Source organism: Lithobates pipiens, unplaced genomic scaffold (genome assembly GCF_037356315.1).
Source record: "Lithobates pipiens isolate NorthernLeopardFrog02 unplaced genomic scaffold, aLitPip1_a1.2 Scaffold_3, whole genome shotgun sequence".
In the NCBI taxonomy this organism is placed as follows: domain Eukaryota; kingdom Metazoa; phylum Chordata; class Amphibia; order Anura; family Ranidae; genus Lithobates; species Lithobates pipiens.
The window spans coordinates 22,316,405-22,330,110 of NW_027507790.1; the positions used below are offsets into that span (position 1 = coordinate 22,316,405).

General features: G+C 39.7%; 1 protein-coding gene across 2 annotated transcripts in view; it reads left to right on the forward strand.

Annotated features, from left to right (window-relative positions):
- The window catches only part of SEZ6L (seizure related 6 homolog like), a 614,672-nt gene that overhangs the window by 544,818 nt on the left and 56,148 nt on the right, over positions 1 to 13,706 (forward strand). For both annotated transcript variants that reach the window (XM_077461365.1, XM_077461364.1), the window contains one exon: positions 8,135 to 8,329. In XM_077461365.1, coding sequence (XP_077317491.1) covers positions 8,135 to 8,329 — 195 coding nt within the window. The remainder of the gene's footprint in view (positions 1 to 8,134; positions 8,330 to 13,706) is intronic.

Sequence of the window (13,706 nt, forward strand, 5' to 3'; positions counted from 1 at the left end):
ACAAAAAGGACTAAGTCAGTGTCACGCTCCTTGGACTGGAATTAAATTGAAGGCTTGTTTTAGAAGCCTCGGCCGTGATAGACAGATTTTAGTTGTTTTGTATAGTTGCTACAATCTGTTTTTATTACTTTTTTTTTTTTTTTGTTCAACAGCTAATCTCAAATTATCATTGATAGAGCAATTCTAGATGTGTATAGGGTCTAGATTTGTTAACTACATTGTGTCCATATATCTTTACCTTCCTTTAATATTTACAGGAGAAGTTATTATCTGCATTGTATAGATTTGAAAGAGTTAAGAAACTTCATTTCTACTCATCTCAACCAGCTCTCCTGTGGTTAGTTTCATAGCTATCATTTCTTGCTGCTCTGTGAGATAAGATACCACTGTTTGTAAGACAACCCCATTATTTGTATAGATTGGACCAATTCAGCACCTGCTGGGATACAAAACTGTGCTATAACAAAAACAGAAAAAATAAGAACAAAGAGTTTACTCCTACTGTTTCATAAAAGTGCTCAAACAGCCAATGCAAATCTCATGGTACATCTGGGTAAAGCAAATACATGAATATTATACGGATCATATTGGTTACTTATGAGTATATTTATAGAAAGCCTGTAGAATAAATCTATTATAAATCAATGCATTTACAATCCAAATAAATTATACTAAAAAAGTAGCATCTGTACAGAAAATATAGTTAAAGGGTGATACCTGGCATTGGCCACTACAGAATGGGAGCTACTAGCTTTTAATAGAGCACATAACTAAACTGAATGTTAAAGTATATTTAAAGCGGAAGTAAACCCATCGATTTAATAGTTTAAAAAAACAGTTACATTCCCGGCATGCCGGAAATGCTAACTGTCACATTGGTTGTGCTCTCAACCAAACTGTCAAACCATCCAATGGCTGGCGTCATAACTGATCACATGTGCAGCATCATGACAGTTGAAGATTAAACAAAAGCCAAGATGGCAGCTTCCTTGGCTGATAGGAGGCTTTACTTCTGAACGCATTACCCATACATGGTCCACCATTTTAAGCATCAGGAAACCCACCCTGAGAAATGCCATGCAACCATCATTGAAGTGCATGTAGAAATGCAGTGGCTGCAGGAGATCAGCATCCTAAGAGACGAAAAGGGAAAAACACATTTTAATTTTTCATAAAAATAAGAAAAGAATTTATAATACATATTTCTTTAGCAAACTAAACACCACTCTGGTGAGTTTAAATCTACTTTCTCCTGGCCATTGACACAATGGAGTTGATTTACTAAGGGCAAATCCACTTTGCACTACAAGTGCACTGAAAGTGCAGTCGTTGGAGATCGCTGTCGATCTGAGAGGAAGATCTGAAATGAGGGGAAGCCCAGCTGATTTTATCATCCAATCATGTACAAGCTAAAATGCTGTTATTTTATTTTCCTTGCATGTCCCCCTTAGATCTACAGCAATTTTACTTCCAAGTGCACTTGTGGTGCAAAGTGGATTTGCCTTTAGTAAATAACCCCCAATATACTTTTGCCTGATCTGATTAAGCAATATCAAATGATAATGATGATAAAGTTGCACTTAACCAATTTTCCGTAAAATAGTTGATGGTTTTGATTGTTTCTCCTAGTGATGCAGATGATTTACTTACAATGAGTGACTCCAAAGCCCTACACTTTTTCTGTTATAAACATTGATAAAATCTTTCATTCACAACTGTCTGAGGAGAAAGATTTTTTGGGCTGCTTGCTGTTGGTCAGTTTATCCAGTCTTCTGTCCAGGGCCTGACTGAATGGTAGACAGAACAGGTGGCCACCTTGAGCACTTTAGCAGGAAGGGAGCACAAAAAGCATAGCACCTGCAACCTATACTGCTTAGCCAAAAGGGAAAAAGAGAACCTCAAGTCTCCAATCAAGGAGCCTGGAGTAGGGGGATGTTTGTGTGTCATATAATACACAAAAAAAGTAAATATATAAAATGTTACAAAATCTTTATTAGTGTATGAAATATAGATAAAGATCAGATAAAAAATTGATCCATATATATATTTTTTTTACTAAAGGCAAATCCACTTTGCACTACAAGTGCACTCACTGTAGATCTGAGGGGGGCATGCAAGGAAAATAAAAAACAGCATTTTTGCTTGTACATGATTGGATGATAAAATCAGCAGAGCTTCCCCTCATTTCAGATCTTCCCCTCAGATCTACAGCAACTGCACTTCCAAGTGCACTTCTAACTGGACTTGCAGTGCAGTTATAGTGCAAAGTGGATTTGCCTTTAGTAAATCAACCCCTATGTATTCGTCTGAACTGTGTCTCTGTATCACAGCCATCTTGCTAGAGGCATAACCGTGCTACTTTACAATGGAACTGCCTGACTGATGATCTGATCACTGGTAAGATGATATTCAAGAAGCAGAAGATAAAGCCCAGCAAGCATAAATCCAGAAAAAAATGAAGCAAAAGCAGGGAGATTCTTACATTGCAGATTCTTAGGCATAGCTTTCTCTCCTGGAAGGAAACAGTGAGGGGTAGCAGCATCACCAAATCTTCCTCAATAGCATAGTTAAAAAATAAATACAAAATTAAGCTTACCTTGTTTAAGATGGACCCTCCAGTAAGGAAATATCTCTTTCTTTGTGAGGGTGCTGGGCATTGTTAATTTTGTCAACTAAAATTAATAAAACATTACTAAATGAATACTATTTTAGTCAACTAAAATACAACTAAAACTAAAACAATGACTAGAGATGACTAAAATACAACTAAAACTAAAAAGACATTTTAGTCAAAAGACTAAAATAGGACTAAAATTAAAATGGCATTTTAGAAGACTAAGACTAAAATGAAATTGAAATTTGACTTCCAAATTAACACTGGTCTGTAGTGCATGTTCATACCTCAATACCTTAAATAATAACAAATGAGATTTTTCACGCCAGCAGTATATCATGAGTTTGGAAATTGTAGAGAAAACGAATGAATTGCAATTTAAAACATCCATTCAATTTCAGATGACTAAAATTAGTTTTAAGCCGCGTACACACGGGCAGACTGTCTGGCCAACTAAGTCCGTCAGACAATCCGACGGACAGTCCGTCCTACTTTCGAATGAACGGACTTGACCACACACGATGAACAGACAGTCCGTCGAAAGCTTGCGCGATGACGTGTACAGCACGTACGACGGGACTAGAAATAGGACGTCCAATACACAGCAATGCAACCTTTCGCCGTGTAAATCCTTTCTGAGCATGCGCCATACTTAGTCCGTCCAACTAGCCTACTCACGAGCGGACTGTCCGCTGAAACCAAAGTTGGACGGACAATATTACGGAAATTCCGAAATACTTAGTCCGCCAGACTGCACGCTGAAAAAGTCAGCTGAAGCCCACACACGAGCGGACTGTCCGCTGAAATGTGTTTCGGCGGACTAAGTTGGACAGACAGTCCGCCCGTGTGTACGCGGCTTTAGTCGACTAAAATGTACTGGAGATTTTAGTAGACTGAAAGGTAGAACATTTTAGTTGACTAAAATGTACTGGAGATTTAGTCGACTAAATACGACTAAAACTAAAACAATTGCAGAAGACTAAAATGGGACTATAACTAAAATGGCATTTTAGTCCTAAGACTAAAACTAAATCGAAATTTGCTGCCAAAATTAACACTGGTGCTGGGCAGCTGTTTTTGGCATATCTAACCCTGTCTGTACTGTGCCGACAGATCTTAACTATCAATTATGCTAGATTTAAATACTTTCTTTCCTAATAATTGGCATAGGAGCTGGGCTTCTTGCTTTGTATGTTAATGAGGACAGGCTTGGGACAGACTCACCCTGACATTGTTAAAAAATCCTTGCAGTCAGCCATGATACCTTGTCCTGAGAAACATCTAAAAGGTAAGAAATATAAAAAAATTGTAATTCTGTGTGAATGGAAACACATAACAAACATATAGTGGGGTTCTCTCAAATTTGATTGCAAAAGTGGAAATACGCTTTAAGCTTGCCATACACTTAATCTCCTGCTGTGACTTGTACATTTTGACTGGCAGCCTGACAGCTGTCAAAATATCTGATCAGCAGCTGCATCTGATGATTGTTCGATCTTTCTAGCAGATCGAACAATCATCTTTTGTAGAACAAAGGGAGGCCAGCAAGGCCAACTGCTGAGAAATTTTCAGATGGTCCTTTAGGCAATAATTCTCAGTGTATGGCCAACTTCAAATGATATCCTACTTCAGATACGCAGCTATGAAATTTTTGGCAGACACAGGAAGCGTACTTCTATTTTTCAGGGGATTTTCAAGACAAAAGTTAAATCTTTCAGGATTCTGCTTAAACAGTGTTACAATTTCTCATTGTTCCCTAAATAATAGTTCTTCGTTTTTTTAGATCCACTTTTTAAAATAGATCAGGCTGTCTTAAAGCTGGGCAATTCAAACTGAGACTAGGATAGAAATATTTATAAGCAGCAGTTCCCTTGAGTGAAAGCTGCTTGTCAAATCCATCAGTAGATATAGCAGCTGAGTTTATATGCACATCTCAATGTTTCCTAAAAAAGTCGAACTTGCCCTCCCTCTACTTTCTCTAATTTCCCAATTCTCCCTATTGGTCGTTTAAAGTAGGGGTCTCAAACTGGTGGCCCTCCAGCTGTTGTGAAACTACAAGTCCCATTATGCCTCTGCCTGTGGGAGTCATGCTTGTAACTGTCAGCCTTGCAATTCCTCATGGGACTTGTAGTTTTGCAACAGCTGGTTGGCCACCAATTTGAGACCCTTGCTTTAAAGCCTCATTGATCCACTAATATTAATATTTATTTTTCACTGTATGCTGTATTAATTGCCCAGTTTTTTGAGAGGATTACTTGTATGAGAAGTCATACATTTTTACTAAAAGTAAAAAAATCAGTTACATAAAAAAAAAGTTATTAAGCACAGAGCTGCAGTAACTTGTGTCTTTTATATTTTCCTGTAGTTCAGCTTTAAGGAAAATGTGGCCTTTGCCAATGCAGGATAAAGCAATATGCTTGCTGTAATGCCCCTTCACCTGTGGCACATATTCACCTTTACTTTGTTCCACCATCTTGCAGTTCAGGCAGGCAGAAAATACTTCCAGGTATGGAGGAGCATGTTATTTTCTCCCGTTCCTATAACATGACAGTGCTGGAGCTTAAAGGATAGGTTCACCTTTGGGACCATGTTACATGCTCCACGTGTTTTTAGGGTGGAACATGTAACATGTTCCCACTCTGCTGCATCTAGTGACAGCAAGTGGGGGATCTTCCTCCCCGCACGCTGTCACTATTTTCAAAAAAGTGGCTCTGCTGACCCAACCGCATCATTCATTCACAGAGTTCTGTGAATGGGAAGCTACAAGTACCAACAGCCTTTGTGGCTACCGGCTTGTAGTTCTCAATTAAATACCAGGGCACTGTTGAGCACTTTGGTAATCCATTGATTCTTCCTGTCAGCGTGTATCTGCCTGCTGGTACAAGGTACGTGCAGACAGATACACTGACAGTCTGTAGAAGTCCTGCATGGCACCAGTGATCTGCTGATTTCAGGTTCAATGCTTTCCAGGCACCTATTAAAAAAAAAAAAAATACATATTTTTTACCTGCAAATAGATGTGCATTATTTGTTTAAATGGGAACTTATCCTTTAATGACTAGCCAAACACTGGCACAGGGGATGGGGCAGCAAATAGAGAGACAATAGCCCAGTGTAAAGTCCTATTAGGGTCACCTGGAGCCTACTGTACATGGGTTCCCTTTCCTAAGTTCTGGTGGCTGAACAGAGAATTGAAGAGAAGGTGAGTATATGATTCTTGAAGGGGGTGTTAGTAAGACAAACTTTTTGCTTTGCCCTATATAAGCAAAACAAAATGTTGCTTTAAAGAGTTTTAACGCTCAAGAGAAAATATTTAATATAGTGCAGCTTCGCAGTCCTTGGATGCTGTGACTGCGTTCATATTTTTTCCACCTTGTTTTAAGCTCTCAATTCTGCCAGTAAAACAAATCCTGTCTTAGGGTGACAACACTCATACTGGATCTATGCAGGATCAATGTTGTCACCCTAGGATAGGACTGCAAAACGCCTCTCCTTCTTCCCATCTCCATAACATAAAGGTTGGTGTTTTGTAGGCCACAAAAATAACTCATAAGAGTGCAGCATGGACAGGACCATCTTTAGCGTGGGGGAAAAGGGGCAGTTGCCCAGCGGCCAATCATTAATGGGGCCCCAAAGCAACTGTCCCTTGAGCCCACGCTGCCCACAAATATTCTTCCCATTTCCCGGGTGCAGCCGATTCCCCGCTAGCTCTCCTGGTTGGTTGATACAAGCGAACCCACTGTGAGTGTAACAGGGGAGAAGCAAGCTGTGGGCTGTATGTGACAGGGCCTGCTCATGCCGCTTCTCCCTATGTCAGCACTGGAGCGGCAGAGTGGCTCAGTTTCCCCCCTCTAGCCCCCCCTTCTCCAGTCAGCAAGGCTAAGATGAAAGCGACAAAGCGGGCTGTGATTGTTCTCCTTCACCCTTCTCCCGTCAGCAGCGGAGGAGAGTGGATTAATAAAGCAGTGGCTGGACCAGAGCAATATACAGAGGGTGACACTGTGAGTGAGTTACAGGAATCAATGAGCAGTAATGCGTGCAGTAACTTCTAGCAACCAATGGGTGAGTGGTAATGTGTGCAGTAACTCCTAGAAACCCAATCAATAACCAGTATTGTGTGCAGTAATGTCTAGCAACCCAATCAGTGAGCAGTAATGTGTGCAGTAATCTCCAGCAACCCAATCAGTGAGCAGTAATGTGTGCAGTAATCTCTAGCAACCCAATCAATGTGTGGTAATGGTGTGCAGTAACCTCTAGCAACCCAATCGGTGAGCAGTAATGGTGTGCAGTAACCTCTAGCAACCCAATCATCGAGCAGTAATGTGTGCACTAACCTCTAGCAATCCAATTAGTGAGCAGTAATGTGTGTAGTAATCTCTAGCAACCCAATCAGTGAGCCGTAATGTGTGCAGTAACTTCTAGAAACCCAATCAGTGAGTGGTAATGGTATGCAGTAACCTCTAGCAATGCAATCAGTGATCAGTAATGGTGTGCAGTAACCTCTCGCAACCCAATAAGTGAGCGGTAATGGTGCGCAGTAACTTCTAGCAACCCAATCAGTGAGTGGTAATGGTGTGCAGTAACCCCTAGCAACCAATCAGTGAACAGCAATGATGTGCAGTAACTTTTAACAACCCAATCAGAGAGCTGTAATGGTGTGCAGTAACTTCTAGCAACCAATCAGTGAGTGGCACTGATGTGTAGTAACCTAGCAACCAATCAGTGAGGTGTAATAATGTGCAGTAACCTCCAGCAGTCAACTAGTGAGCAGTAAGGATGTGCAGTAACCTCTAGAAATAATCAATGAGCCTGAGCCAATAAGTGAGTGTGGACCAGTTCCTTATTTTTACATTATTAAAGTGATTCTGAAAGGCTTTCTTTTAAAAAAATGAATAGATAACATACATGTTATACTTACCTGCTCTGTGTAATGGTTTCTCCTCTTCTTGGGTCCCCCACTGGCTCTGGGGAACTCCTAGTCCCTCCCCCCTGTGGAGTGCCCCAGAGCAAGCAGCTTACAATGGGGGCATCCAAGCAGGCTCCTTCCCAAGCCCTGGCTCTGCGTGTCTCTCTCCTATGATTGACAGCAGTGAGATGATGACTGTGTCAATGAAGAGGTAGAGTCCCCAGAGAGGCAAGGCTCTCATGCACAGTGCTGGTTCAAGATGCTGCTCAGGTGAGTATTGGGGGGAGCAGCGCTGGGAGCCCCAAGAAAATGTTTGCCCAGGGTCCAATCAATATTAAAGACAGCCCCACATAGGAGGGCATTGGCTTACAAGATTCTTGGCATAATCAACAGGTATTTTTTTGCACTTAGTGAATAGACATCAAAGAACATTCTACAGATCCACAGAAAGAACATAAGATATCTTTCAAATTAATTTTAAAATCAAAAACTTCCCCTCAAGCTGTTTTTTTTTTTTTGATGGATACAGACTATGGTAAAATAATCACTCTGTTAGTAAATCAGCATCATGACGATTCTTTTTTCAACCAGCTTCTTTTTGTTATATATTATAGAAGTGTCCAGGAATGACTCTTGCTCAGAACTACCTGAAATCCAAAATGGATGGAAGACTACATCTCACACGGATCTCGTCAGAGGAGCCAAAATTACATATCAGTGCGACCCTGGATATGATATTGTGGGCAGTGAAACCCTGACCTGTCAATGGGACCTCAGCTGGAGTAGCGACCCTCCATTTTGTGAGAAAAGTAAGACACGCGCAGTTTTATTACTCCACTCTAGATCATTCCATGGCCTTCCTGAATCTTCAGCAATTGGTATTCATCTTCAGAAATCAACTTTTGTTTATATGAATCATTGCCTTGAATACATTATTCCTGTTGTGTGTTTTCTGAGCATGCATGCACACTTCTAAAGATCTTTTAGTCGGAAAATAAGTGCTAATCAGTGTTTGGGAGGAATGTGTTGTTTTTCTAGAAATATTATTATGCAAATTTGCAGACTAAACCTTGTTGCTATAAACAATTTATATTTAATAGAAATGTTTCCATTTCAGCTCTAAGATTTTTTTCATTTTGGATATAGTAAGGATTATGACCACTGTCGTTTTTTTAATGCTGTTTTGTGCCCCCATGGTGGAGATTCAGTCGTGTAGACAAAATGGAGTTGATCTAAAGGCAAACAGGCTGTTCACTTTGCAGGGGAAGTTCCATTTTACTAGGGAAAGGCTTAATGAACAAGGTGAAAGTTCACTTTGCAAATCAAATCAAATTACCTACATGGAAAATAACAAAACAGCATTTTTGCTTGCGTGTGATTGGATGATGGAAGTCAGCAGAGATTCAGCTCATTTTGCAAAGTTCTGGGGAATATTCACTTGCAAAGTGCAACTATTCTTGCACATTAAATAGTATATTTTCCATAAATAAATCAACCCGTGTGAAAACAAGAACAGAAAGGGGAAATCTCCCAACAGAAACCCCTTGTTCCAGTGGCAAGTGCTGATAGTGTGGTTCCACCAAGGAGATTTTTTTAATTTCCTGTTTTCAACTGGCGAGACAGAAAGTGAGGAAACACAGACAGCAATAAAAAGCTGGCAAGTATTTTAATCCTTCCCCACTCTACCCAAAAACTTTACAAACATTTTGGTGAAACGTTGGAGTGTATTTTTTTTTACATCAACATAGACCATCTATGCTGATCTTAAAAATAGTGGTAAAAAAAACAGACCATCAAAACATCACATTTTTCCAGATTTTTCCAGGGATATACACAACATATGGCTACCATAAAAGATGGCTGCTAGGCCAGTGGCGGAATCTTTACATGTGTAGAGCAGAATTTCAAAAGACTTGTTCTGACCTGCAGGTTGCACAGGGGCAATAGAAATTAATTTTCAATAAGTGCACACATTGGCAGATGCAGCCACCAAACAGTTGGATTTTCCATCTCACCTTTACACCTATTTATACAAAGATCCAGGGAAATTATCAATAGGTTACCTCCAAATCATCCTGAGCATATGTGTTTGAAAGTTTATTTGTTATTTTTTTTTAAAGTTAAGCAATGTGTTTATCTGGGTGTCTATTTCCACTATGGCTCCAATTTTGTGTGTACATTTTTTTGCGCAAATATGTGGCAGTGCTGTAAAAGTTACTATGTACTATGTAACTATGTAACTATTTCACTGTTACCCTACTCAGAGTAACACTCCCAATAGCCATCAGAAGATTTCTTATGTCTTTGGGTGTCTTGGGCCAACTTGCTGCAAAAACACTGATGCGTACCTGAGACAAATGTATTTAGTCTATCAAGAGGTTTAGGGGAGGCCCAAATAGACACTGTATGGAGCTGGTTTATCTGAGAGGCAACAGTGAACCATGATTCTAACCTTTAAGACCATCATTTCTCCCTTGGATCATTGGATGGTAGTGTCTAAAGCCTAGTACACACAGTAAGTTTTTTTTTTTTTGCGGGCTGAACAACAAGAAAAACTGAAGAGTTCAGGACGAGATCCAGTACTATCTATCTGATATTAGTACAGCGATCTCCCACACTGAACACACCAGTCAGTGTTCTCAGCCATAGGCACTGATCGGATGATAATTGCCAGACATTTTTTGGTAATGCCCCTTTGACAGAAGCCAGTTAATCAGCCGGCTTTTGTCGGACCGGCTGCCATACACACAGGCCAAATATTGGGTGGTGTCAGCCAGTTCAATAGAAACCGGCTGATACCATCTGATATTCAGCCTGTGTGTACGGCCCCTAAGGCTTCTGCAAACAGGAGATCATCACCTGGACAACTTGAATCATTCACCTCTCATGCTTATGGGTACTTTAAGACACATGGGCTGGAATGTTTCATAACCCAGCTACATTAAACCCAAGAGCTTTTATATAAATAAAAGTAATGATATGCTGTACCTAATAGCAGCCAATCGTATTTCTTTATACTACACAGAATTGTTTTACTGAATAAGGGCTATAATTACGTTTGCCTATTTGCCTTTAACCAATGCATTAAACTTGTGTCAATAAACACAATTCCTGAATTCTTTTAATATGACCAGGAGCTTCCCATGTTGTTAGAAGCATTAACAATAACACCCCATCATACATTGTAAAAGGCAATAGTTCCAACACTTATAATATTAAAACAAAATCAAAAATGTAATATATTGGAGTTTAACAATCCTTAAGTGTATCCTTTTTTCTTTTTTTTTCTTTTTTGCTTTTTTTTTTCTTTATTTTCACTTTAGGATCTGGCCAGTAACACACTTCTGTCCTAGGGTGTCCCTACTTTGGATGGAGGAGCAACACAACCACTCTAGCAGCAGCATTGTAAGCCTGTGCATAGAGTAGGGCTAGTGCACTAGCACATTTAGATGCACTTGCCTAGGAAATTAAAGCCAATTCCAGCTAACACTTTTTAAGCAGTTACAGCTATATTTTGTTACAAAAATTTATTGAAGCTGACCGTTGTACAGGCATACCCCACTTTTAAGTACACAATCGGGTTTATTTACTAAAGCTGAAAAGTGAAAAATCAGGTTCACTTCTGCATAGAAACCAATGAGCTTCTAACCCCAGCTTGTTCAATTAAGCTTTGGTAATAAAACCTGATACGGCTACAATCACATTATGTAATAAAACCTGGAAGCTCATTGGTTTCTATGCAGAAATTAGCCTGATTTTGCACTTTCCAGCTTTAGTAAATAAACCCCAATGTGTACTTAAAAGTGGGGTATGCCTGAAATAACCCCTGTTGGTGTTAAATGGCTTTTCTCAACCCTCTTACTGACAGCTTAGTCTGTTAAAAGAAGCTGAAAAAAACAGACTTACTGGCCAGACCAGCAGGTAAAAATAAAGGGAAAAAAAAGAAAACTGCAGCCACCACATTTAAAGGGTAAGTTCACCTTTACAGAAAAATCAGTAAGGTGAACTTACACAAGACCCTCTCCTTAGTCCCCCCGTCTTGCTGACCTGTAGCGTGGCAATCTCCCGTTTTGAGCCCCGGTATAGCCACCTCACCGGACCAGGGCTTAGAAATCCCCTTGGCTTAACCCCCCTGACGGTATTCTTGAGTCTGACTCGGGGTGGATTTTTTATACCAAGAGCGGTATCCCCGAGTCAGACTCGGGACTGCATCGCTGGATCCAGGAGGAGGTTTACTTACCTTCTCCCTCGGATCCAGCGTTGTCTCCCCGCTGTACGAGCGAGCCGTGTCTCGCTCGATGCATTACATCGCCGATCTCCGTGCCCTGCGAGCGTTGCGACGCACGGGCACGGAGATCGGCGCCAAATTCAAAAAGTGAAACAAACAGTAAACATACAGTATAATGTAATCTTACAGATTACATTGCTGTATGTAAATATTTCACATCCCCGTTGTCCCTAGTGGTCTGCCCAGTGTCCTGCATGCAGTTTTATATAATAAAAACTGTTCTTTATGCCTGGAAACTGGAGATTGCTCATAGCAACCAAAACTGTCACTGTACATCAAAAATGATTTTAGACCAGCTAGAAAACAGTGATAATAAATTAGAATCACTCGCAGAATTGAGCGATAGCGATTTGTGGGGAGATCCGTCATCAAATACTGAAAAGTAATGACAGTGACAATTCTGCAACTGAGCAAATTTCAGTGTTTTTGATTTGATTACATTATTGAATAATTTTTATTATTGTTATATTATTATTTGGTACAATTATTTATAATTATTTATTATATTATAATTTATGATTTAATTTTTCAAACTTTATCATACCCGGGATGTCTGCTAGACTCTGGTTTGGACAGATTTAAGAGAGTTATTCCTAAGAATTGCAGGACTACAATATAAAACGCCAAATTTTCATGCAAAATAATGGTACCGCTTTTAGCACCTAAAATCCGAAATAATCGTACCGCCAGGGAGGTTAATCTCCAAAATGCCCCCCATCAGAAGGGACGTTTCGGAGCATTCTAATTGGCCAATCCCACGTAGTCCGTCCTGTCAGCAGAGAAGAAGTAGAGAGAATGCCGAGGGGATTTATAAGCCCCAGTCCAGTGAGGCTGCTATGGTAGGGCTCAGAACAGGAGATCTCTGTGCTCCAGGTCAGCGGGACAGAGGGGGGGGGGGGGTGAGGAGTGGGTCTTGTGTAAGTTCACCATACTTATTTTTCTGTAAAGGTGAACTTTAAGAATTGGCAAGCTGAAATATAATAAACTTTTGTTTTGAGCTTAATATCAATTGAATCTGTAATTAACATCCCTCCACCTGTATATACACCCTGATCAAGGAACCCCATATAATTTAGGCTAGTTGCCCAAAAAGGGGCAAGTGTCGATGTACTTCTGTAGAAATATCATTGCATCAGTTTTTACTAACTAGTTAGAAGGATTTCAAGTCTAGAAGTTCTATAAAAGCACTGAAATTTAGAAGGTTTTTGTAAGAAATATTACTTTTCAGTTTTGTTATATGTATTAAGGAAAGTTTTAGGTTTAAACATCAGGGAGCACAATTTACATAATAAAAAAAAAAAACTATGCATATGTTTAGGGCTATATCTCTTTTCAAGGAGTTTGTGTTAAAATACATTCTCTTGTGTTAATAGTTAATACCTAGCTCTGCGGGTGGTAAAAATGTGTGTATTCAGCCATTTATACAGAATAAATTAGTTGCAGATATCAGAAGAAGTTTGATAAATTTGCCAAGATCAGGCATTGATAAATAAGCAAACACTTAATAGGATATGGTGACAAAAGGATAGCCATCTGGCAACAACTATCAAAACTGCTTCAGAGCATAAAAAAATTAAACAGGCATGTCAACATTCATACCTGCCATATAGAAATCTCATCCACTGTAGAGAAATTTCTTGTATGTATTGTAGGAGACCATTTTCTGTCTACAATATTCAGTAACATGGCCGTTTTCTGCCTACAACATACAGTATTCTTGGCAATGCATCAGAATTGACCACATACCACAGATGTTGAAAAGGTGACCTGATTGGGTTATGCAAGTGTAATAGGTGTTTTTTGGTTTTGGTAAACACACCTGACAATTAAAAAGATGTTCATAGCCAAAACAAAACCATGTCTTCCATGCAGCTCTGCACATACTCTTGTTTAATGTA